The sequence below is a fragment of the Artibeus jamaicensis genome, unplaced genomic scaffold, assembly GCF_021234435.1.
Source record: "Artibeus jamaicensis isolate MK-2021 breed Jamaican fruit bat unplaced genomic scaffold, CSHL_Jam_final contig_851, whole genome shotgun sequence".
Lineage (NCBI taxonomy): Eukaryota > Metazoa > Chordata > Mammalia > Chiroptera > Phyllostomidae > Artibeus > Artibeus jamaicensis.
Genome location: NW_026521986.1, coordinates 711,470 through 737,573, shown reverse-complemented (window position 1 = coordinate 737,573; position 26,104 = coordinate 711,470). Strand labels below are relative to the sequence as shown.

The 26,104-nt window shown below is 37.4% G+C and overlaps 1 protein-coding gene across 3 annotated transcripts; it reads right to left on the bottom strand.

Moving 5' to 3' along the window:
- Positions 1-1,505: 1,505 nt before the first annotated feature.
- On the bottom strand, positions 1,506-24,779 carry NAA30 (N-alpha-acetyltransferase 30, NatC catalytic subunit). 3 transcript variants are annotated; one of them, XM_053673349.1, is made up of 6 exons: positions 24,612-24,779; positions 23,582-24,338; positions 18,730-18,853; positions 16,723-16,778; positions 9,352-9,412; positions 4,765-4,889 (listed from the first exon to the last, which is right to left on the bottom strand). In XM_053673349.1, the coding sequence occupies exons 2-6, from the start codon at positions 24,335-24,337 to the stop codon at positions 4,861-4,863; spliced, it is 1,026 nt and encodes a 341-aa protein (XP_053529324.1). In that variant the 5' UTR covers position 24,338; positions 24,612-24,779; the 3' UTR covers positions 4,765-4,860. The 3 variants fall into 3 exon arrangements, with proteins under 3 accessions (XP_036995605.2, XP_053529324.1, XP_036995614.2); XM_037139710.2 differs by lacking the exon at positions 9,352-9,412 and having other exon boundaries at positions 1,506-4,889; positions 24,612-24,776; XM_037139719.2 differs by lacking the exons at positions 4,765-4,889; positions 9,352-9,412 and adding an exon at positions 10,848-15,503 and having other exon boundaries at positions 24,612-24,778.
- Positions 24,780-26,104: the final 1,325 nt, after the last annotated feature.

Genomic DNA, 26,104 nt, shown 5'->3' with positions numbered 1-26,104 from the left:
TAACTATGTAAAATGTTTTAATGCAAAAGACGACAATCTCATCAGAAACCATTTTTTTTTGGCACTTGAATCTGTGTATCTCTGCAACCCAAGGAATTTCCAAATAAAAACTGGAAAAGGCTACTTTCCTGAGAAGTACTACATAACAGGGGCAGGAAGTGAGGTGGTGTCACTCAGATAGTGTATTAATGAAAGTTTGTCAACATAAACAGTGCAGCTATATTCTTTTGCTCAGATGATTTTTAATCATGATCCTTTTGTTTCCTATTTCAGTAGTGTGGCCTTAAAAATCCTATACAAAAAATGCTTTCCTTAGCTTTTGCTGCTTTAAATGCTATCTAAAGTTATGCTGCCCATTGCAGTAGCCACTAGCCATATGTAGCTACTTAAATTTCAATGAACGAAAATTAGAAATTCAGTTCTTCATGCTAGCCACTCTTCAGGAGCGCAGGAGCTACATGTTAACTAGGGGCTAGCATTTGGAGAACACAACATTTCTAACATCATAAAAAGTGCTACATTAGACAGCACTGATCTGAAGAGAATGCAGTGTACCATATGCTCCTGAGAATTTTCAAACCCATCTGTTCTTAAAGGTGTTTAAAAGTATCACTGCATTTCTAGGCTAGAGCTGAATACTAATCTCTGTTCACAGTTGTGAAAGAACAGTATCAATTTTCTGGTCCTTACTTAGATAATTTATTATGTATTTAAAGTTCTATGTAAGAACCAAGTAAAACATAAACTCAGATATTGTCACAAGATGACCATTAAAAAAATTTAGTATGCATGACAAAAGTAATTTAAGTCAAGATTAAAACAGATCTCTTCTACTAATGTCCATAAATCTTGATAATGAAAGCATATATGAATACCATATTTAGAGTCACTCACAAGAATGGGACAAAAAGCCCTTTATATAATGTTTTTTTTACTTTAGGGTCTTAATAAGGGTAAAAAAAATTAAGTATGAACAAAAATAGAAAATTAGGCCCTGGCTGGTGTGGCTCAGTGGATTGAGTGCCAGCCTGCAAACCAAAGGGTCGCAGGTTCTACTCCCACTCATGGAACATGCTTGGGTTGTAAGGGCAGATCCCCAGGAAAAGGTGCATGAGAGGCAACCACACACTGATGTTTCTCTTTCTCTCTCCTTCCCTTCCCCTCTCTCTAAAAATAAATAAATAAAATCTATTAAAAATAGAAAATTAAAATAAAAACTCTCTTAGAATAAATTGCTATGGAACAAGGACAAAAAGTTCTGATTTAATATGCTCATTTGTATTGATATCTGACATATGAGTTGACTAACTGAATACGTTTAGGAAAATCCACTTCATGTTGTTATTTTCTAATTGTGTCAGAACACAAAGCAGGGATAACAATTATGCAGCACTTCTTCCAAACAACTCTAAGATGGGAGACAGGAAACAGAAACAGGATAGACTGCTCAGGTTTTGTTCTTAGTAGGTAAGACAACTCAAGCATAAAATGAACACAGCTGTATCTGAAAGAAAAATGCAAACACAACGTAACCATACTTTATTTGACTGCATCTTATTTAGACAGCTTGCACATTTCAAATCCCATTAAATCTCTCTCTCTCCAAAAGGATATGGGACAATAGAAGAAACTTATGCAGCAATATCCAGTCATCAAACAGCAGTCCAATATTTTGAGATACACGTGATATTTTATAGATACTCAACTCATACCTGACGTCAATATAACTTATGGTTATGTCTTTACAAACCTGAAAGCCCTGTAACATTATAGCACTCATTGTAGTGATGTCATGGTGCACTGAAAATTCTGATGCACTACCAATTTGTTTTTAATCTATGCTCCTGGAAAGTGATGAATTTCATGATTTTTAGACACCATAATATACGCATCCAGTCTTATACATGTCAGCCAATACCATAACACAGGGCAAGGTAAAGTTAAAACACGTGACAAACGAACTCCTTTACAAAGATTTGTCAAGCAAGTGGAAAGGGTAATTTGGGGAAGAGGCAGAAAATATTAAAACCGATTTCAATAGTAATTTTTCTTTCTTTTTAAAATTTTGCTGGCTTCAACTTCAAACACTACTGTCTGATTTCTGATCTGTGGACTTCTCTTGAATAGTTTTAACATAAGGAAAATTATAATCAGTCCACACATCAAAAATGGTAGTATACCCGTTAGCTTCTTCAACACTAACATATATATAGCTTCATGGTAGCATGTATAAAAAATGTTCAGCAGTATTAACTGCCAAACCAGTGTCAGTGGATAGTACAGTCAGTCTTAAAGAGGCAGCACCCCTTTAAAAGAAAGTTGCACCAATTTTGCTCAGTTTTAGCCAAGTGAACTCACTGTATCAATTTTCAATAGAATTGTTTTAAGATTACGGAAGAAAAATAAAAGCACAATACCAATACCCCTTCAAATGCAAGAGATTTGGTTCTGGTACTGGGTGATCATGTTAGAGGTTAAAATTTTAGGGAGCAATTTTTGCTTTCCCAATTAAAGACATAAAATAGATGCTGTTATTCAACATACACCAGTTTAACAATATGGCAACCATATGACTTTTTAGTCACATGGTTAAGGTCATATTTACAAACACCCAGTCAACTCAGCAAAACCTGGTCAATGCTGGGGGAAAAGGTCAGTAGTGATGGTTTCATTGACGACCTGCCGAAAACATAATGGTTGAAGTGAAAATCCAGCATGTATCTACTTTAAAACTGTCCCCATTAGTGAGTCAAGCAAATGTACATTCATCAACAATCATTACCTATGAACCAGCAAGTCAAATATAAAGTAGTGAGATAAAATCTGATAATGTAATTACTGAACTGTTTCAGTTCAGTTCTCCTCATATTAAAAACAACAAGCATCACAATGACTGGTATTCTTAAATGCTACAGCCCAAATTAAGTTTGACCAAAAACATCCTCAAAATGGTTAGCTGGAAAGCTGAGTATTGTAATGTAACCAAAATTCTGCCCATTAAACTTTCAAGAGCAATACAAAAGGTAAGGAAAAAGTTTTCTTAAAAATAAGAAACTATAAATGACCCCACCAGCAAAAAGACTTTATTTTCACCAAATCTGTGTATCTTTATTTTAAAAGTACTTATCATGTTCACTTTCAAGACATTACACTGAGCAAAGAGCAGCTTTCCTTAAAAAAAAAAAAAAAAAAAAAAAGAGACAGCAAACTTTCCTGAAAGGGGGCTTTTACCAACTGTTAACGGAGGTAGGGTTTTTAAAAATACAGTAATTATAGTCATAAAATAAAATTCCAACCAAATCCTAGAGCAGAAGTAAAGCATATCCAAATTAAAGAAAAAAACATAGATTCCTATAAAGCATTTTCACAGAGAATGAATCTTTTTTTCCCATGGATACTGAGGCTTTCCAGTTAAATAAATTATCCATCACAGGTTTCCTGACTCAATTAAAAGCAATTTCACTTTAAGACTTGTTACAGTGCACAGACTGGCCAAAACATGGTGTAACTGATAAACATGGTGATGGCTACTGAGAACCCATAAGAATGCATTCCCCCCAAAAAATTTTCCATTTCTCCCATTTGTTTTTCTAGGAACTAAGCAAAGCTCTTCAAAGAATTTGCTCAAATAAGTGGCAAGTATATAAAATCAGTTTAAAGTGGATACAATGCACCTTGAAATTTATTTCCAAGACCAAGAACCAAAAGCCGAAACATGTTAAGAAATGAAAGCAATGTGAATCCTAATCAGGCGGGAAAAAAATTCCAACTACATTGTAAAGCTGTTCTTCACAGCTTAGCAATAATTTTGATTAAATAAAATCATACCAGTTTACATTAATTTTCTATTCTTTTCCAAAAATTCCCTCACTCTCAAAAAAGAAAAGTGCATCCAAAACCCAGTAATTCCCGGCTCCATCAACTTTTCTCACCCCTTTTGAGCCATTTCTCAAAGATTTTCCAAGTAGACTCAACGTCTTACTTTAAAGTAAACCACTGTGTCACTCACCTGGAAAAAGTATCCAAATTATAAAAATCTGAAATAATTTATTATCAAATTTAGAATTTAAATAAAAACAAAGTTTGCTTGCAAAGGCCTTAAAAAAGGAAAAGGTAGCATGCATTTAAAAACTAGAGATGAAGACAAATATACTTATCTACACAGGCACTGGCAGACGCAATGTAATTGTTATCTTTACTCATTGTAAGACACACCCAACCCTAAATTTTTCATTCACTAATCACTGAGGTACCAATATTCAAGAATGGAAAATTTAATATTGAAAAAAAAAAAAACAAACCCTAAAATTGAAGCTTTTCCCCCACCCCCTTCAGAAAACTATGGCAGGTTTCACGTGAAATGTTAGAATACTTAAGAGACTTTTACAATCTACATTGGCTTTTTTAAGGAACAAAAAGCATGTTCCACTTACTGGTTCTGTGGTAAAATGATCACTGTGTAAATAACATTGTCAGCCGACTTTGCAAATGAACAAACAAGTCTTGGCTATCAACTGGCACATCTTGTTGGTACCAAAAAAACTCTTTAAGTTTAAAACAATCTCTTTTAATTCAGAACAAATGCGCCATGCCAAAGTGCAACAAATATTGTGCGACACTCAATGAGACACTGACAGATAAGAACTGCATGGAAATTACTAAATCCATCTGCAAAGCAATTCTGTACAAATTGCATTGCATGCAAAGGTCGATTCTGCGTGGTTGGAAAGTTGTTCCTTGATGTCAGTTTCTCAACGCAGCCACAATTTAAGTCGCAGTGCATCAACTCCATTTAAATAGTATCTGAACAGCCTCTTATCTCGAACAAAACCAAGATTTTCATAAAGTTTCAAAGCAGACTTATTCGTTATTTCTGTTTCCAAAACAACCTTCAAAAAATAAGAAAAACTAAGTTATAATGTTATATATTTGAAACTAATTTATAATTTCACAATTTGACATATCACTTATAAACAATAGATGACATTTTTTTAAAACATACCATAGTTGTTTAAAAACTGACGGCAACACAATAATTATTAATGACACACAGAAAAAACCAAACATAATCATCAAAAGTTTAACAGCAATTCTTTTTTGGGGCAAGTGGGTGGGAACACAGATATATTCATTCTGATCTATTGATTTTTGTGATGTTTGGAATTTTTAGTAATGAGAATATATGTTTCATACTAAAACAAAGATAAATTAGTTCCCTGTGGAGAAAAATAGTGTGACAAAAATAAAAAGAAAAAAAGTAACAATCAATGCTTTAAGAAAATAAGCCAGCATTTGAAAGTATTCACTTTGACCTCCAGCTCCTATTTTCCCTTGTTCATCATCATTTGTCCTGGTGACAACTACCACACTTGTCTAGAGCCTAGACCAGAGTCTGCAAACTACAGGTGCTGGGTTAAATGTGCCCACCTCCTGTTTTTGTAAATAAAGTTTTACTGGAACACAGCCAACCCCATTTGTTTACATGAGGGCTATCTATGGCTTCTTTCTCAATTTACAAGGACAGAATTGAGTAGTTACAGCAGAGACCTATGGTCCACAAAGCCTTAGATATTAACTATCCAGCATTTTGCAAAGAAAACTTGCTGAGCCTAGACCAAAGGTATCCAAACTTTAGTGTACCTGGAAGGCTTGTTAATACAGATTTCTGAGTCTCACCCCACAAATTTCTGAGTAGGTTTTAGACAAGGCCAAGAATCTGCATTTTAAAAAACTGCCAGATGATGCTGGTGCTGCTGGTCAGGGAACTAAATTCTGAGAACCACTATCTGACATTACAAATATTGACACTTTAGACAGAGAAACACATAAAGTATTAATGTCTTTTTTTTTTAGTATTACTGAAGCAAAGGACCTGAAAATGTAGAACTGATACTTTTGAATATTATGATTTTCTTTCCTTAATTTATTTTATCCTCCTCTACCCAAACATCATTTATCCCACCACCCTTTCATATTCATAGCTCTATTTGCTTTTCTATTGATTCTAAACCTACCTCATTGAGAATTATCAACAGTGATCCAATTACTGTATGAATGTCATAATCCTCAGATGTTTGAAGTTGAATAAAAAAGGGCAAAACATAAACAGAGGCCCAACTGAGGCCTTTGAATCTCTTCCTATTCCAACTCAAGCTAGAATTCAACCAAAAGATGCAAATCACACAGAAAAGACTGTACCTCGACTCATCATATACAAAATTGAACTCATGGTCAATTCCTCCTCTATCATCCCACATCAGTAATAAGATATCCACCCCACCAATGTCTCAAACCTGAAGCCTGGGAGTCATCTTGGAACCTCTTTCCTGTCCACCCACATACATACATACATACATACATACAAGCACTGAGTATTTTCAATTTTCTCCCAAATCTCTCCCAAATTGATCCTCTTCTTTCTATCCCCATTGATACCACACTCTAGTACAAACTGCCCTCAACTTTAAGTACAAGAGCCTCCTAACTCAAAAAGTCTTCTATTCTCTCTAAGTAGTGTGATCAATGCTCTTGTTAACTCCCTGCTTGTCGCCAAGATAAAGTCCATAAGTAAAAATTAAAGCACAGGTGGCAAACACAAGGCCTGAGAGCTGAATCCATCCCTCCACCTTGTTTTATCGGGCCTGGCACCTTGTTTCTATCTGGTGGCAGCGCTGAACTCTCGCTTAACTGTTAAGGAGTAGTTACATCTATACAGTCCTAAAGTTACATTTTGGCCCTTGGAAGGCAACTGGGAAAACTGATGTGGCCCCCAGTGAAAGTGAGTTTGACACCCCATCTAAAGAGACCTAAAAGGCCAAACAAAATTTGGCCTCTATTTACGTTGCCACCTTTACATCTCTCCCTTTGTTTTCCACTATCAACACTAAACTTTCAGTTTCTGGAATCCACCCAGATCTTTCCTACCTTACACCTTTCATATACTCTGTATAAAAAGAATGCTCTTCCTATCCTCCTTGCTTTCAGTCTTAGCTTGTCACTTCCAGACTGAGTGGAGTTACGTCCCTTTCCTTTTATATAATGTCATGGCACTCCGCACTACTCCTTATTCAACTGCTCTCATCTAATATTTAAGGACTACGTCATATCTCCTAGTGGGAGAGCCCAGCAAGGGCAGTTGATCACAGGTACTTCCTTCATAGCTTCTTCCTCTGCACTTAACATACTGCCTGACACACAGAAATCTCTGAAACATTTGTTCATTGTAACATATATGTTCTTAGCACCTTTCATATTACATAAGTAATCACATGCCAAATACAAACTTTAAAAAAATCTAAGAACAAGTAATTAATAGTGCAGGATCAAGAGAAAATGTTCCTAAGAAGGCGTGCAATAAAAAGTTGTAGAGCAAACACACTGGTTTAAGGTAAGTAAAAAGTCCACAATTTCTCTCTGCTCTCAAAAAACAGAATTTAATTTTCAGTAATGTATGCTGTCCAACACTCCAGTCTGGTCAATACAATTCTAAATAATTCTCCTGGTTACTCTCTAGAATTGTTTTAGGCCAGCACCTACTTACAGCTAAAATGTTAAATCAAAGCAATTAATATGAGAAACAACAAAGCTACAACAGCACAAAACATGGAACTGATTTCAAAGAAGTTAAAAGGAGTAACAGGATTTTTTTTTAATTAGGTAATATTTATTAAAGGGTTACTAAGTGCTATGTAAAGCATTTTACATGTATTATGTCATTATACATGCATTTGTCAGTTATTTTCACAATAACCCTATAAATAAATATTATCTCCAATTTACAAATAAATGAAGCTCAGGGCCAGTCTTTAAATCTGAACTAGAGCTTAATAATGTCCACTCTTCTATGTCTCCTCCTGATTACTTTCCAAAGTAAAAACAATGCAGCAAATGGGAGCTCTCACCTACTTAAGAAATTATAAAGGAGATCTAAGTCCATGTTCATTAATATTTGGCAATATAAAATATTCACAACATCTGCAGCTAACCATGACTACATAAAATACACAAAGGTTTTAAATTACACAGAAAAAGATTACACAAAGGGCTAACCTTAGTTAAAATGAAGATTCTCTTGACACATTCACATTTTCTAAACAAAGAGTTCATCTATTATTTGACATAATAGAAAATGCCAGAAAAACATAACTACTTTTTAATACTAACTCACTTATATCCTTATATTAAAAGAGGATGTGGGTTTATACTGGAAATTCACTATAAAACTATTCTTTTAGTCCACATCACAAGAGTATTACATAGGAAGCCAATGGATAATGAGGTTATTTTGGTTCTAAAGAAACTTGGCAAAGTTGAATTCTACTTAACAGGAAAAAAAAGGATTACAGTGAAGTTCCACGAATTCTCTTAGCAACAAACCACTGTCAGACTAAGCCAAACCATTACAGTTTAGAAAAGCTTTTTAAATACAAAGCCTGGAAGCTGCTGGAGGGAGGACAGGCTTCTTCACTGCTGGAACCTAAGCACTAGCTCACTGTCTGGCATCCCAAAGGCTACTTGACACTAATATTGTTGAAAATACCTTCACTGCTCTTCATAATATCCCTTTAACATTAAATTACCATCATACTGCATAGACAACGAGACAGGCCACAAAAAGTTGAATGCCTTGCCTACAATCACACAACTATACTAAGTGACAGAAGATAGATCTGGAAGCCAGACTTCTCATACCCAGATCTTTAGTTAGGCTAAACTCATCCCAAAATCCTTATAGATTCAATAACCCCATTTTACTCTGTTCTTGACCTAGCGGTCTCAGTCTCATAGCCAAAATGTGTTTCCAGTTAAACTAAAAATGTTAAACATACAATTATTAGACACAGAAACCTTAAAAGTCATCTTGTACATTATCATAAGATGTATGATAATGTTAACATGTAATAGATTATTTAAATAAGTTAGGCCACTATTGGTGGGAATGTGAACTGGTAGCCTTTATGGAAAACAGTATGGAGGTTTCCAAAAATTAAATATAAAACTATCATATGATCCAGCAATCCCACTTCTAGGTATATACTTGTACATCCAAAGGAACTGAAATCAGAATCTGAAATCACTATGTGAGCTTTTATGTCCATTTTATGGAATTATTCACAATAGTCAAGATATGAAAACAACTTAAATGTCCATTAAGATATGAAAAGATAAAGAAAAAGTAGTATGTATATATGTGTATATATATATATACACATATACACAATGGAGTATTTTTTAGCCTTAAAAAAAGAAAAGAAATCCCGACATTGTGTCAACATAAGTGAACCTAGAGGACATTATGCTAAGTGAAATACATCAGACATAAAAAGACAAGTACTGCATGATCTCACTTACATGTTGAAACTGAAATGGTCAAACTCATAGAAGCAGAGAGTAGAATGGTAGTTGCCAGGAGCTTGGGGGAGGGGGAAATGGAAGATGTTGGTCAACTAAAAATGTTTTAAGGTCACACAGTGCACACTTCCACTCTATTAAGAAGTTTGATTCCAGTGTATTTTCATCATATGAATTAGTACTGAGTATTAATATCATAGTAATCACACCTTAAGTCTGAAAATAGTTTTAAAATTTTAATTTCCGGAGGTGAGATATCAAAGACACATACAGATTAAAAAAATAAAGCACTGTTCGTGCTATTTAATCACCTGCTCCATTCTAAATTATTTCATAAAAAATACATCGGATTGATTACATGGCCACCAAGCGGGTTCATTATTTTAGGTACATAAGACTACTCTAAGAATTACATTTCAGAAACTCACTCATGCTATTTGTATATGTTTTCCTTACTACTTCCCCTAATGTAAAACATAAACCCAAGACATCTGTTCTAGTAGCCACAACAGGCCTTTTAGAGAATAGGATGTAAACAAATTTAGGCTAGATCAGCAATATGGGTAATGTATTTCTTATTTATGTAGCAATGAATCTACTTGTTTTTTTTGATACTGTAATTTTTTAGTCAAGCTATATATAAAAAAATGAAAAGATCTTTAGTTAATAAGCTGTTTTAACATGTCTAATTCTGATATAAAAAGTTAGGAAAGTCAGTGAAGAAAAATAAAAACATATGAAGAGTATATCACTTATTATTTGGGCAAAAATCTAATCCACAAAATATATACATACATTTCAACTCTATGATTACTAACTCTGGTTTAACTTACTCTGAATTTATCTTAAAATGACAAGTGGCAACCAAAAGCAATATATACATGACTCAAGGCCATAAATTCTGCAAATAGAATAGAAAGTAAAAATTGCCTGGATGTGCATGGGAGGGCTTTGTAAAGTTTCCAAATGTATCTGTTAATAGGTTCATATATTTTATATCTATTTTTGTAAGAATAATTTTTTAAAAAATGCACCACAACCTAAGTAGTAGAAAAGGTCATTTAAGACCCTTCTCAAATGTTGTTCTGAGAATTTATCAAAATTCCTTAACACTTTAAAAGAAAGGAAGCCCTGGCTGGTGTAGTTCTGTGGATTGAGCACGGGCCTGTGAAGCAAAGGGTTGCCGGTTTGATTCCCAGTCAGGGCACATGCCTGGGTTGCAGGCCAGGTCCCCAGTGGAGGACACATGAGAGGCAACCACACACTGATGTTTCTCTCCCTCTTTCTCCTTCCTGTCCCCTCTCTCTAAAAATAAATAAATATTTTTAAAAAGTATGGGGATCAAAAAAAGGAAAGCTAGTGTAAATTAATGAAAGTAAAATCACGTTTATGTTTCACAATTGTTCATTGTATTCTTAGAGAATTATAATTTCTGAGTTTTCCTCAAAATGATGAATTTTATACAAGACTATTTTTACATATAATTTTGCTTTTATCAAAAGGTATTTTAACAACTTAGTTAACCCTCCAGGATACATTTTTCCATCTTACTATGTACGAAAATAAGTAAAGCAAATGCTGTTCCTAGAAAGGAGGTGCAGATAAGATACTGTAAACAAAGAAATAATCACTCATCAAACACTGGTTCAACAGAGTACTTCTAAGAACCACACACTCTATCATAAATGCCACCCTAAGAGCACAGAAGTAAACACAAAAAAGTATCTCTGCTCTCCTTAGTTGCTAAGACACACACTCTGCACAGGAAAACTTAGGTGAAGGGCTGCAGTCCTCCCTTACCTGTGGGGGATATGTTCCAAGACCCCTAGTGGATGCCTGAAACCATGGGTCGTCCCCTCCCCTACATATGGTATGTTTTTTCTTACACATACAGACATACATACATACATATGATAAAGTTTCACTTATAAATTAGGCAATTTCACAGGTAGAAGATTCTTTCTTACTGCAGATCTTAACAACCTCAACATACAATTTTTAAACTGAGACCTTCACCTTTTCACCTAAAGGAAGCACGTTATGGTTTCTCTTTGGCATATGTAAATTGCCAGCATACCGCTCTTGTACTTTGACACCACTACTAAGTAAAATAAAAACTACTCGAATACAAGCATAACAATACTGCAACAGCCAATCTAATAACCAAGATGGCTAGTAAATGACTAAAGGACAGGTAAAATACACAGCCTGTATACAGTGGACAAAGGATGGTTCAAATGGAGCAGCATACTGCCGGTGCAAGATTGCAACATGCTACTCAGAACTGCAGGCAAATTAAAACTTATGAATTGTTTATTTCTGAAATTTCCCATTTAATATTTTCAGACCACACTTGACCACAGGTAACTGAAACAGGAAAGCAAACTGCAGATAAGTGGGGTTGACTATATTACAAAAAGGGAAGTCAAGAAAATCAGAGAAGGTGCAGGGACTGTGTCCAGAAGGATTAAAATAAATTAAAGAGGTTGTTGGTATTTGAATTTGAATTTCTACCTAATACATTAAACCAAGAAGTATTTTAGTAAGCAGAGGACCAAGAAGCTACCAGTTCAAGCAAATAATCAGTTAGAAAGTAGTTACAAAGGAGTACAGGAGGAAGAAAATAAACCCAACAAGATGAAATGGCAATAGAAAGTGGAACCAACGAACACACTACTATAAAAAACTAAAAGGAGAGATATCTGGTCACGATAGTGGCATAGGTAAACACACAACCACATCAAAATTACTACTAAATATAGAACAACCATCACTAAGAACTGTGAGAAATCAAGTCGAACAGAAATCTGACTACCAAATTCAAGAAGCCATATTCACCAAGATAGGTAGGAGGGGCAGACACACAGAACCGCCAGTCCCACATCCCTACATGGTGAATAAAACTTCAAAAGGGTTATCTTGGGAGTGAGGAGTGCCAGTCCCACCCCACAGTTCCAGTGCCAGGAAGATAAGTCCCCATAACTTCTGGCTGCAAAAACCACTGGGGACTGAGTTAGTAGAACTGCTGTTCGCCTTAAAGAGCTGACACATGGACTTAATCAGACTGAGCTTCAGCACCAGGGTAGCAACTTGAAAGGCACCAGTGGCATACAAGGAGGGACTGAAGTGTCTGGTATCAAAGAGAGAGCTGGGGGACAGCTTTTGCCCAGGTAGAAAAGTGGGCAGAGGCCACAGTACCTTTTCTGACCCCTCCCCACACAGCCACAGAGCCAGTGGGAGACACATGTAAGAATCCACCAACCTGGTTAACACTATGCGCCCTACTCTGGAGATTCCCTGAGGCGCCATCCCACCCAACCTACAGACCCACCCAAACTGTTAACCGTGACTTTTTCATATGAATGACAGGTCTTGGATCATGCTTCACAACTTCCTAAACCCTATCAAACAAATAATAGCTGGCCTCAATAATCCCCTACCCCCAAATCTCTTAAATGGCTCCAGGCCCAGCACCACCAGCAGCCAGCCTATATTTACAGCTTGACTTTGCCCAGGAATCCCCAAGCCCCGAACTAGTAACGGCCATCTCAGATTGCTTTAAGCTCAGGCAGGAAGGCTCCAGGCAGGACACAGGTTGGGGCTGACCTTGGCCTGCACCACACAGGAAACTCCAGTGCCTGTGTACCCAGTGGACAGCTACAGACCAGATTGGAGCACCACTCCCCTGCCCCTGCCTATCTGATCCTCCATGGAGGGCAAAGGCTGGCAGTTAGTGGTCACAGCCAGTCTTCGAAATGGACTTACCTGGGTAAATTCCTCCCACTGACCTGCCAATGGCAATCAAGGTTCAACTACAAGAGGAGGATGTCCTAGGCCCACACAAAGGGCGCACCTGGAGCATCCAACCTGGGTGATAGGGGAGGCTGTGACACTGGACCCTATAGTACACCTACTATGTTAGGCCATGCTGTCAAGACAGGGAATCATAGCAGCTCTACCTAATACATAAAAACAAACACAGGGAGACAAAGAAACATGGCCCAGATGAAAGAACAGATCAAAACTCCAAAAAAAGAACTAAACAAAATGGAGATAAGCAATCTATCAGATGCAGAGTTCAAAGCACTGGTTATAAAGATGCTCAAGGAACTTACTGAGTACCTTAACACCATAAAAATCATCCAACAGAAACAAATGATTATGATACACTAAGTGAAATAAAGAACAATTTACAGGGAAACAACAGTAGAGTGGATGGACCCCAAAATCAAATCGATAATTTAGAACATAAAAAAACAACCAGTCAGAACAGTAAGAAGACAAAAGACTCCAAACTGCCCCCCAAGAGTATTACAAGCAGACTCTGGAATAACTTCAAGAATTCCAACATTCACATCATAGGAGTGCCAGAAAGAATAAAGAGCAAGAAATTGGAAATCTACCTGAAAATATAACGAAAGAAAACTTCCCTAATTTGGTGAAGAAAATAAACATGAAAGTCTAGGAAGCACAGAGAGTCCCATACAAGATGGATGCAGAAAGGCCCACTCCAAAATACATTATAATTAAACTGCTAAAGGTTAAAGGTAAGAGAATCTTAAAAGCAGAGAGAGAAAAACAGTTACCTACAAAGGAGTTCCCATAAGACTATCAGCTGATTTCTAAAAGAAACTTTGCAGGCTAAAAGGGATTGGCATGAAATATTCAAAGTCATGAAAGGCAGGGAGGGACTTAGCCAAGACTGCTCTACCCAGCAAAGATATTGTTTATTAGAACTGAAGTGCAGATAAAGAGCTTCCAAGACAAGAAAAAGCTAAAGGAGTTCATCATCACCAAACCTTATTACATGAAATGTTAATGGCACTTATTTATGAAAAAGAACATCAAAACTATGAACAATAAAATGGCAATAAATACCTATCTATCAACAATTAAATCTAAAAAACAAACTAAGCAAACGAGAAGAACAGAGACAGAATCAGGGATATGGGGACCCTTTTGGTGATTGCCAGATGGGAGGTAGTGTGGGAGAATGTGTGAAGAGGTGAGGGGATTAAGAAGTACAAATTGGTAGTCACAGGAGAGCCATGGGGATGTAAAGTACAGTATAGAAAATGGAGTAGCCAAAGAACTTACACACATGACCCATGAACATGAACAAAAAAAGTGTGGAGATTGCCTGAGGGAGTGGGGGTGCTAGATGGAGGGGGGCAAAGAAGGGAAAATTGGGATAACTGTAATAGAATAATCAATACAATACAATTAAAATTTTAGAAAATTAAAAGAAAAGGGGGGGGATAGAAGAGTTTGTTGCTATGGTTTAAAACTCAATGAAAGGGAAAGTAAAACCCTTATAAAGAGTAGATGAGAGTTCCATCCCTGCATACAGCAAATCCTTTACCTGAACATTTTTTTAAAGCATGAAAGAGTCTAATCCAGAGGCAGAGCTATTCACACTGCACAAACCATCTATTTAAAACCACACAACCAGAATAGGTTCATGAAACCATTCCCATTTCAGTCTAAGTACTATTCACTGTTTCAAAAGAAATACGATCAGAATCAAGTTTTTAGGCCCACAATGAAAAGGCTATTTCTACCATAAATATATTACTAATTTAGAATTTAACCTTAGACTAAAACAATATAACCAAAATCTCCATATCCTTCCTCCCATCTTTCAGAGAAAAACCAATACTATTTAAATATTTGATCAGTTAAGTGAAGCGTGTCTCACAGGTACCTAACTAGGATAACTCAGAAAAGGCGTAACCATAAGGAACATAATATTCCCTGCTCATAGCATCCCTGTTTACTGGAAACTACTCTACTCAGTAGCAGTAGGAGACCAAAACATGGTCTCACAACACCAAAGTTTCTCCCAACTGTTACATGCTATTTTGCAAAGCTTGACATTCTTCTTGATGAACTGTTTAAGCCAGTGCGGCTATGGCCCAAATACACAGACTTATACTCATAAACGTATGCAAATTTTAGTTACCAGCCATGTAAATTATCAAGGTCACTGTACCTTTTACTTTTTGATATTAAAAGCTTCGAACAATATGAGATCCTCCACCATGTGTAATTATCTTATTTGGAGTAAAATTAAATATCCTTAAATCCCAGGACTTCTCTGTGCTGCTTAGTATGTCTGTAGGCCTTCACACACAACCACCATTTAGTGTGATCTGTCAGAATACAAACTAATGTGAACAAGAAGCATGAGAATACTCTGTGGTAAATCTCTATATTCTGACATGGAAATGTGTTCATGAGATAGTTAAATGGAAAAAGTATTACAAATAATGACTATGATTAGATTTTTATAAAAAAAGTATTACACATTTGCATACAGATGTGCTTAGAAAATAGGAAGATGCATATCGAAAGATTAATAGTAGTTTTAAGTGGAAAGATGAATGAAGAGCTGAAGAGCATGAAGACAGTGAAAGAGACTTTATAAAACAAAGTACACACACACACACAAAATGGTTAATGACTGTGTCTAGATTTTGTACAAATAAAAAAAAGAAACAACTTAAAAAAAGTAACCAAGACAAGTAACTTATTAATGTCAGTCTGTTGGGGAAAAAAATACCTGATTTCAAATACATTGTAAACTTTCTAAGGCACACTTGCCCTCCAATAACAAAGACAACTGTCACTTGTTTTGCTCATAAATTACTATACATAAAAATGCAACTTTGTTCTTTCTCAGTCTTCATTGCTATATGGACAGCTATACTTCCCCTAATTCACTCTTTCCCAAATTATTCAATAGTAAATTTTAACATTCCCAACCATTACAATTATTTACTGAACATCTACCATGTTTAAAGCCCAGGGCTACAACATACAAAGAAATTATACTTGCCATCAGGCCTTACAAACAAGCTGAAAAGAGATGCTCTTAGGTTAATATATAGAGAGCTCTACATTTAAAAAGTGGTTGTCTTGCCCCCCACCAAGCATTATCATTATTTAATGCTAAGAGATGTTTTTCAAATATGAGGTGACAGCCAACAGCTAAAAAAATATTTAGAGAGAAAATAAGGCTTAAATGCAAGTAAATTACAATAAGGTTTGCAAAAAGAGCTACCTTAAATAACTGATAATAAGTCCTCTGAATACCAATTCCTCTGAGTATCAATTATTTACTTAAAATGTCTAAGATTTTAGCTTTACATTTTGACACAAAACAAATTTTAGCTCCCAATACCATCTTAAAATTTATTCTAGGTCAAAATTCATGTGTGTTTAAATAATGTATAATTTCACTATAAGCTGTATTTGTATAGTAATAGTCTGTAATAAAACCTGCAGTACAATTATTATGGGCTACTTATAAAAAATACCCAGTAGAATACTGCCCAGGATAAAAGGTCTTAAACATTTAGAAAGACTTACCTCGTCACAGTCTCCTTCAACCATGGCATATATAGCTTTCTTAACCAAGTTAGTACCTAGAACATAGATCTGAGTATTAATGAAGGAAAAATGTAAGTAGTTTCTTAAAGATACCTAAATTATAATATCGTAATAGGCACAGAAATGTCAAATGCTGAATTCTACCTTGAATGCAGATACACAGATTATCTAAAATCAAAGTGAGAAAAACTTCAGATTTAAAATGAGAGGCCAATAGAACCTACACATAGCAACATAGTAAGTCTCCTCTTGAAAAACCTCAGTCCTAACATAGTCCTCTTTCTCAGGTGTAATCATTTGCTCCAAGCAGGAGTTTGTACTATTTTGTTTGAAGGGAAAAGGGAAAAAAGAAAAAAGCAAGATATGCTACAGTCGAGCAACCCAGGAACCTCTTGAGCTGGCCAGGACTCAATACATGACCCTTGAACCAATCTTGCCAAACATCACACCAGAACTGCTATGACTTAAAGCAGGCACAAAACACTGGGTTGGTTCCTACAAACCTTACAATGAGTCTAGGCACACTAAAGTCTGGCACTCCCAAATGATGTCAGAGGTATGTCTGCAAAAGCCTAGCAAAACATATCCTAGTTTAGGGTTAGATATATTTGGGTACATTAAAGGGCAAACAACTGTCAAATGTGATTTTAAGAGAAGAAAGAAATCTACATTTTATAAGAAATATTTTAATTCTCAAAACATGAGCAAATATGCATTATATGGGCCAAACAAAATGTCTGAGGACTAGGATACAGCCCTCCGGCTACTGGCTTCTGCCCTCTGAAATAGCCAATTGCCTATCATTTGCCATGAGTTCATATCAGCTCTTTTCAATGCATCAATGCCTCAAACTTGGCTTACATATTAGGCCTGATTCATTAAAAATCTTGGTGGTAAATTATAACATTGTAAGTTGGTTTAACCTAATCTAGTAAGTAAACCTATTCATAATAATTTCCCATGATATCTAAGATTCTGCCTTAAACTGGACAATAACACTAACAGTCGGGGAAAAAACCTGCAAGTGACAAAACTGCTAGTAATTAAGTACTGCTACAGCATCAAATATTCTTTCATGAATACTAACTTAGCTTCAGTATATCCCAGAATCTGACATACTCAGACAGCTGCTTATCTACCTGATTTTCCTTCTTGAACAAAGAGCCAGTAGTTCCTAAACTCTGGGACAGGCTTACATCACTGTCACCTGGGGAAGCTTCCCAAGTATTTGTTTTTAAACTACCCTGGTGACTCTAATGGCCATTGTAAGATTAACTGAAAACTGGCAAAAAAGGAGGACCCACAAAAGAGATGATTGGGAACAGAAAAAATTCTTTTTGCAGGTCTTCCCTGAATTGTTAATATATAGTGTTTGACAACTAGTACTAAATAATGGTTAACAATTTCTCCATAATTGTGTCTTCATTGAGGCCCACTTCACCCAAGTATAGACAGCTGCTTGAGGGCTATGATAAGTGCTCTTACAATGCTATCAAAAATTGCAGCACTTAGTATATAAAAAAACATTTTGAACATAAAAAAATATGTTTGGAGAAAAAAAAAAGGTCGCCTGCAAACAAAACAAGACCAGAGGCATGGATACATGGGACAGACTGACAGATCTCTGAGTGGAGGGGGTGAGTGGGTGTGGAGAGAATGGAAGAGATTAGCCAAAGAACATACAGGCATAGCCCGTGGACACAGACAATTCGGTAAAGGCCACAGGGCAGGAGGGAATGGGGGACATCTGTAATAGTATCAACAACAACAACAAAAAAATGGTCACCTGCTACTTATTAGAAAGATAATCTCTCAAACAATTAAATCAATAAGAAATTCAATAAAAACATTTTAGAAATAGTTTGAAATAAAAACAATCTTAGCATCATGCTCATTTCTACATATTTACATTGAAGTCTTTTGCTTCAAAAACAAAAAAGAAAAATAACTTAATACATTCTTTTAGTGACATAATATTTTTCTTACCAATGCCATTTCTCCTGTATTTGGAATCCACAGCTAACATCGCTATATAACCTCTGCGGAACATCTTTTTGTGCATGTCCAGCTTGCAAACGATGGCACCTACACACTCCTCCCCTACCATGGCCTTAAAAATAAACAAACAGTTATGAAGAACATACTGCCATCAGGTACTGCACCCAGGGAAACAGCAACCAACTAGCGGTCAGCATTTTTGAGGGAAGAAGAAATAATGAGAATTCTAGCAGAAGAGAAGTTTCAAAAATCCCAAAGCTCCTTCAAATGTTCTAGTTTTAAAATCTTTCAAGTCTTTAGAACGTAAGTTTCTTCTGCTTATTATCAAAACACGAGGAGGGGGAGAGCAAGAACTCCACAAGATAAACAAATATTTTAGTATCTTATAAAAGGGTTCTAATTATAATTAGCTTTAAAAGAGATTTAAAATTACAATTATTTGTAATAAAGACCTACATATTTAAGACTTGGGAAAGGGAGAATATGTAAAAATAGTTTCTTTTAAAAGTCTATTCGTTAAAATGATAAAATACTATGAAAACAATTATCAGCAGAGTACAATAATTTAAAATTTAATTATAATAAAGCATTAGTGAAAGATATGACATAATATTTATAGCCAAATAGTAGTTTGATCAGGGAAAAAAATGTAAAAAATTTTCAGAGAAATGACTGTTTTAAGGTATTCCTTAGATCCTACCCAAGGGGTTTTTATTACTGAAGTACAACAAAGATTAGAGATATGATGGTCTCACTTTTAGGACACTCTTGGCAGTGTGAGTCATTGTTGTACAGCTCACAGATTACCTAGAACTCAATATGAGAGCTATCTATTTTACTGAAAATGTACAGCTCTCCAGAGTCCTTAAGATCCCCAGTGTCACCACTCAAAATGTTTCAAAAGTTCCATCACTGATAGAAAGTTCCAGTAGTGTGGTATTCTGGTAAATGTAAATAAGGAAACAACTCCAATTGTTTAATAATGTGTCAGTGAGAAATACTTGTTTGCTGCAGAGTCTTCATTTAAAAAAATTAAAATTAAAATTAAAATTTTCTTAATGAAACTGACTTTTCAGAAGAAATTATTTCAACAACAAAAAACAGGAATGGGTTAAAGATGATTAAGTAGAGTCCAATTTATACTTCTTACTTATTTTAACTTAAATTTGTTGTGAGATTGTTTTAGTTCATCATTTTATAAAATGCATTAAAAGCCCTTGGCTAAAGAAAAAAAACTGTGGACAAATCTTTTAGGCAAGATCATTTTAATCCATTTCATGCAAGCCTCAACCTCAACTAGGTCAGGAAAATCCTTTTAAAGGAATAGGAAATTCAACAATCTACACTAGTTAATTTGTTTTATCACACAGCCCTATTTTGAGCCAATAAACCTCTAAAATTATTTCCATTTTCAATCATAATAAATCAATCTGGTGCTTTCAAAATCTTTTGAAAACTAAAATTTCTTTCTATATTAAGACATGAAATATACACAAGAGTTGTTTGAACTCCGACAGCATTTTCTGATATGAAAACTCGCTTCAAAAATATGTATGTGCTTGTGTCAGTGTGTGTAATGTCACAGAACAAATAGTACATTAAAAAAACTTGGACCTAACCTCATTAGCTAGAGAAAGTGGAAAGCTATATAAATCTATAATACAAAACTATAGAAGAGCTATTCTTCACAGTTAATAAACCATCCAAAAGAGGAAAAATTTAAAACCACCAGATATAATATAGCTGGACAATTCCTTCAAATTAGAAATTTCAAATTTTCTTTGTTCTTTGACCAAGGAAGCAAAAAGCAAACAAAGCATATTAGTTCCCTTTTGGACTAGATTGATTTCTTTCTGATTAAAAATCTGTAGGAGCAAAAACCAAGTTGTTTTTACATATTATTACTAATAGGATATTGGAAGTGAGGAAGCTCAATGCTATTTTTTTCCTGATAAACTGCTAATAAATATACGCTTACAAGAATCACTAAACTGCTCGTCAATTTTTCCAAAAAGTTTCTGCACATACATTTGGAACTCATGTATCAAACATGTTCTTTTTTCAGATGGAAACTGAAAAATTCCAGCAAGGTTAATTAAGATAACTCTAAAGGCCAAAAGGCTTAACAATCTATAGTACTTGAAAAATAGAAATTGTGTGAATTAGAGATTCCTAAATTCCAGAACACTAAAAATAGGATAGGAAAGAAGTGTTTCCAGAAGAAGCCGGAAAGTTAAACTTAGAACAAATAAACGGAAGCACTATACATCACTGGTAATAAGAAGTTCAAAATCACACCTACAACTAAAAATACCATCAACTCAAAAGATGTAGTGAGAAATTAGTTAAGTATACAGTAACTGACAGTGCCTCCCATTTGTATAATACTCTTTCACATATTACAATTATTAGGAAGAATCATAACCAAATGTAATTTTTAGTCAAATATAATCAAGTATTGGCAATTTTCTAAGGTCCAACCTCATTAATTCTGTTTAATCCATTACAGGTTACTCATGAAAACCAGAGACAGTTTGGAGATTTCTCATCACTGAGATTGATTTTGGTAAGAACAATGTGTCCCTTGATGAAGTATAATTTGGTGACAATCATGTTCAATGAATGGGTCAAGGTTATATCATTTTTCAGGTTCTTGTTTCCATGAGGCCAGGAGATTTAGGTTCTAGCATTACCTACACTACATATCTAGAGATTTAAACATTGTAAAGTCACCCTGGTCCTTACTTTTTCGCATTAAAAAAAATTAAGTTGAGCTAGATTATCTCTAGGGTCCTTTAGAGTTCTAAAATGATATGACTTAAAATAAACACGTACACTTAAATTTGTCTTATATTAGTTCTCATAGGAAATTCAAAAATTTAAAATGCCAATATAAAGGCCCCAGCACTACAATGGCCTCTGATTGTCTGGCTATTGTTTTGTTCCATACCACTAGATTATATTTGCACCAGTAAACCTATATAGGTCAACCACTTGTGCATATCTCCATTTCTAGATATTCAGAATTTTATGTTAAACTGACTCTCAAGGGCTAAAGTACAAAATAACTGGTGAACTGGGAAGAGTCTACATAAAATCAAAATTAAAGTTTACTAATACTCATTTTTCCAGAGTCTAAAATGGCAGACAAGTTGAGAGAGCCCTATCAGAACTGAAAAGTTTACTAAATATTATATACTAGGGTGGGCAGAAGTAGGCTTACACCTGTTCATATGAACAGTGATACAATAATTAATAAATAATACAACAATAAACTGTTTCACATATCTACAACTTTAAACCTACTCTTGCCCACTCCTATATATACCCAACTATTTTCTGAAATTAACGGAAACACATATACTATTTTAGTCTAAAGTGTAACTCAACTGTTCACTTCTGTGGGTTAATTTACCAGTAAATAAGTCTGTAATTTTTAGTAATTACGATGGCATTTGATATGACATTTGTAACAGTGGCAAAAAATCATCTTCCCATTTTTTGATACAATGGTTAGAATCCTAAGAGGAGTTTCATAGAATATAAACGAGTTTCCACGATTAAAACAAGTGTACTAAACTGAAGTTTATCAAAGTGAACACAGAAAATAGTAGAACTACAATGCTAAGGATATATTTTCAGATTACCACTAAACTACAGAATGAAAAAGATGGATTTCTGAAGTATCATTAAAACGTCTTGCAGGGAATTACCAAGTGCAACTAAATCGATGCTGAAACAATAAACAGTGGCAGTGGCTTTTCCCTTTACATATCATAAAAATCCTCCTTAAAAGCATGTTGCCTTTCAGTAAAATTCAAAGGAAACAACATGTTTGTGAGCACATGATACAAAGCATGTATCTGCAGTTAATATTTAAGTAAAAGGTTTCAAACAGAATGAAATTGGTAAATATAAATGGAAAGAAGCTACCGTGTAAAGTTTTAAAAACTTGTTCAGCTTATTTGTAGCCAGGTTTTTTTTGACTTACACACACATAAAAATTTTTGCCAATTATACTTCACACAAGCCAGTGTAGTGTTACTACTAGTATTTAGGCATATCTATGACCAGTTTTTCTCAAAACATAATAAATCAGTAAGTTAAAAAAATTAAAAAGGAAACATTTTCCCCCTAGAAACCCACTTGGAAAAAGACAGGTATCTGGATATGGAATTGAGTAACAATTTCACACTTAGTTTCCTGCACTTCGCAAAAAGGTATTTTGTTCAAGTTTCAGTTTTTCAGCCACCAGAAGTGTGAATAGCGCCTTCTGCAATCAAGCACCAGAAAGCAAGCTGGCTACAAACTGTTAATTGTCCTGTGGAAGTAAAAAGAAACAATCTCTATAATGATAGAACACGCTTGTAAGATTTAATTCTCCAATGTGACCACAGTAAGTTTACTGACAATCATGTTCACCAAAACAAGTTTATGCATACACCCTTCCCTGATTATAGCTGTAATTGAGAGATTAATAAGGTCTGCAACGAACAGAATCATGTTCAAATTAAATGACTGCAAAGTACTCTGAGAATGAGGAAGGGTAATTAAAGAGGTTAAACATTATTATAAGCTAATGCAAACAGGATGCAAAACCCCCAACACCCAACGCCGTACAGGCCTGTTGCATTTACATCAGTATGAAGTTAACTGAGGTCAAGAGGTCTCACCTTCCGAAGTTTCATTAAATACCTAGGAGCGCGAACACGCACTCCACGTCACGTCAGGTATCTGAAACGCAGCGCAGAGCCACTGCCACTCTGCCCTCACGCTCCCTGCCCTGCGCGGCCTGGGTCTCTCTGCTGGGTTCACCCTCTTTTCACTCCATCCCACTTACCAAGAAACATAGCTGCGGCCAGTTGTGGATAAAATATCTATAGGTATAAATGGAGTAGGGTTCAGACAGATCTTTGGTGATCAGTCTCATGATATCGGGCATTTGTAGCTCGGATTCGTATCGGACGTAACGTATCGTCCGATCCTCCCCAGGCTCAACCTCCCGGCCTGAGGGGCTTCTTAAACTGCAGCCGGCGCTCAGGGATGAAGACAGCAGCCGCACCTGCTCGTCTTCCTCCTCCTCCTCCTCCTCCTGCTCCGCGCCCTCCGCCAGTCCATTGCGGGCCGCCGCTGCCTCTGCGGGGCTGGGGAGCGCAGTTCTGGCATTACTGGGGAGGCAGTGAGGGGGGCTCTCGCCCGAGTGGACCCCGGATCCTTTTGTTGCAGTCGCTCTGGGGCCCCCGTCAGGGGTGGCCGTGGTCGTGGCCGCCTCGGCCGCGCTTAAAACCTTGCTCTTGAGAGAGGCGGCCGCCCGGAGGTGCCGCAGTTCGGGGCTGATCAGTCCGTTGAGCTGCAGCTGCTCCTGCGGCGGCTGAGGGCACCGGAGGCACGGATGCCCCTTGGCCGCCGCCGCCGCCTCGCTGCCCGCCGCGCTCCTGCCGCCGCCGCCTTCGTGCTCCTCGTCGTCCTCCTCGTCCTCGCTGCAGCAGACGAGGGCGGCCCCCGCCGGGAAGGGACAGCGGGGCTCAGCCACTGCCGAGGCCGGAGGTGCCGGTGGTGGGAGGAGGCTGCTAGGCCCAGGCGGTACCTCCGCCATCCTAGAGGCGACACAAACCGAGAGCGGAGGCCATGAGACCCGGCCGACCAGCGCGGAGCAAAGGGGGCGGCGGGCGGGGGACAGCAGAGGTGGGGGAAACAAAGGCAGAAATCGTACCTCACCGAGGCGTTCCCCCAATTCTGTGGCTCCCCCCGACCCCCTTCACGCTCTTCAGCGCCGCCCAGCTGCTCAGCCGGCCACCGTCCTCGTCTGCCCGGGCCCATCCGCCAGCCCTGTCACCGCTGCCCCTCCCCGTCCCCTCCGTGGGGCTCACCCGGCACAGGTCCCCGCCGCCACTGCCGCCACTCCTCTTTTTCCTCAGCCGCTGCCGCCGCCTCCTTCACCGCCGCGGCCGCCTCCACCGCCAAGGCTCACACTCAGCCGCCGTCGCCGTAAAGCGCCTCGTCTGTTACCCCGGGTAAAGTTTCCTGGGCCTGGCTTTACGACACTTCCCTGCCTGCCGGCTGCCCGGGCCAAAGGAAAGGGGCGTGGAGGGAGGTGACCTGTGCAGGGGCGGGGCCGAAGGTGTCTCCTGCCGGCTTCGGGGGAGGTGCGTGCTACGAGTGGGGCAAAGGGGAGGAGAAGTTGCTGAAGGCTCTGGAGTAACTTGCTTCCAACCTACTCTCTCCGGCTTTGGAGTTCCTCGGAGCTCGCGGCGCGGAGCCGCAGAGAGATGGGCGGGACGGGCGCTCTCCGTTGCAAGCCAGCCGCCGCCACGGAGCTGCCGCGAAGCCCGCCGTCTCCAGGCCTGTCGATCCCATTTACAAGACTCCTAAAAATGTTTTTGCTCAGTTGTATCTCTTTTAACGTTTGCCCGAGGGCGAAGGGTTGGGGGGCGGGGGGCGGTTACCCGAGTCTCTTAAACTGGAGCAAATCAGGGGAGAAAATGGAAAAGAAGAGGAAGTTAAAATGTCACTTAAGTTTAACTAGACTTTGCCCCTTTAACACTAGAGAAGGTGGACAGCTACTCCTCTTCCTTTTTAAGGATACCCCCCTTCACCCCGCCCAGGAAAATTGGAGGTAAACGTGATTAACAGGTGTTGGGCTGCTGAAAGCAAGCGTGGGGGAGAGTTAGGGTGGAAGACAGTGACAGCGACTAAAAAAGCACAGTCCAATGCAATATACAGATCATGTACCATAGAAATACACACTTGAAATCTATATAATCTTATTAACCAGTGTAAACCCAATAAGTTTAATTTTAAAAACTTTTTAAAAAGCAGATTACTAAACTTATGAATTGAAATAGAACCAGAAAAGCGACCTGAAGCTCCTCCCCCTTCCCCGTGGAACAGTCCGCCTACGGGGGTGCAGAAGGGATAGCACTGCCGAGAGCTCTTTCCGCTGGGGTTCACAACTGATGATTTTCAGCAGACCTGGCCTAAGAGGAACGCAGGTAGTGTAACTCACCAGCATACGGAGCAAATTAACTTTTTTAAACAAGAGATTGATACAGCGGGTCAGGTGTGCAGCAGGTGGACGTTTTCAGGAATGTAATTCTATGACTATGTTTGCAAGTGTTTGCCATAATGTAAACTGTAAACAGTAGTATGCACTGGCCATAGCTGCTGTTAGATACAATCGCGAGGGTCCTTCTCACTAAAGATGGAAAGGAAAAACTACGACTTTCTATATGGAAGTTCAACTTATACTGATTCAAAAGAAACAAAAAAAAAAATTGTTACTGTTTGCCAGGCACTGTTCTAAGTATCTTACATGTATTTATTAACTCATTTATAGGTTTCTATAAAAACTCCCCTAGGCTTT

Excerpts from the sequence above, each read along its gene's own strand:
- NAA30 (XM_037139710.2), bottom strand. The coding sequence starts at position 24,337 with ATGGCGGAGGTACCGCCTGGGCCTAGCAGCCTCCTCCCACCACCGGCA. Across the intron at positions 18,854-23,581 it reads GGCCGCAGCTATGTTTCTTG|GCCATGGTAGGGGAGGAGTG; the intron begins GTAAGTGGGATG and ends TTTATTTTTAAG. Across the intron at positions 16,779-18,729 it reads ATACAGGAGAAATGGCATTG|GTACTAACTTGGTTAAGAAA; the intron begins GTAAGAAAAATA and ends TCTATGTTCTAG.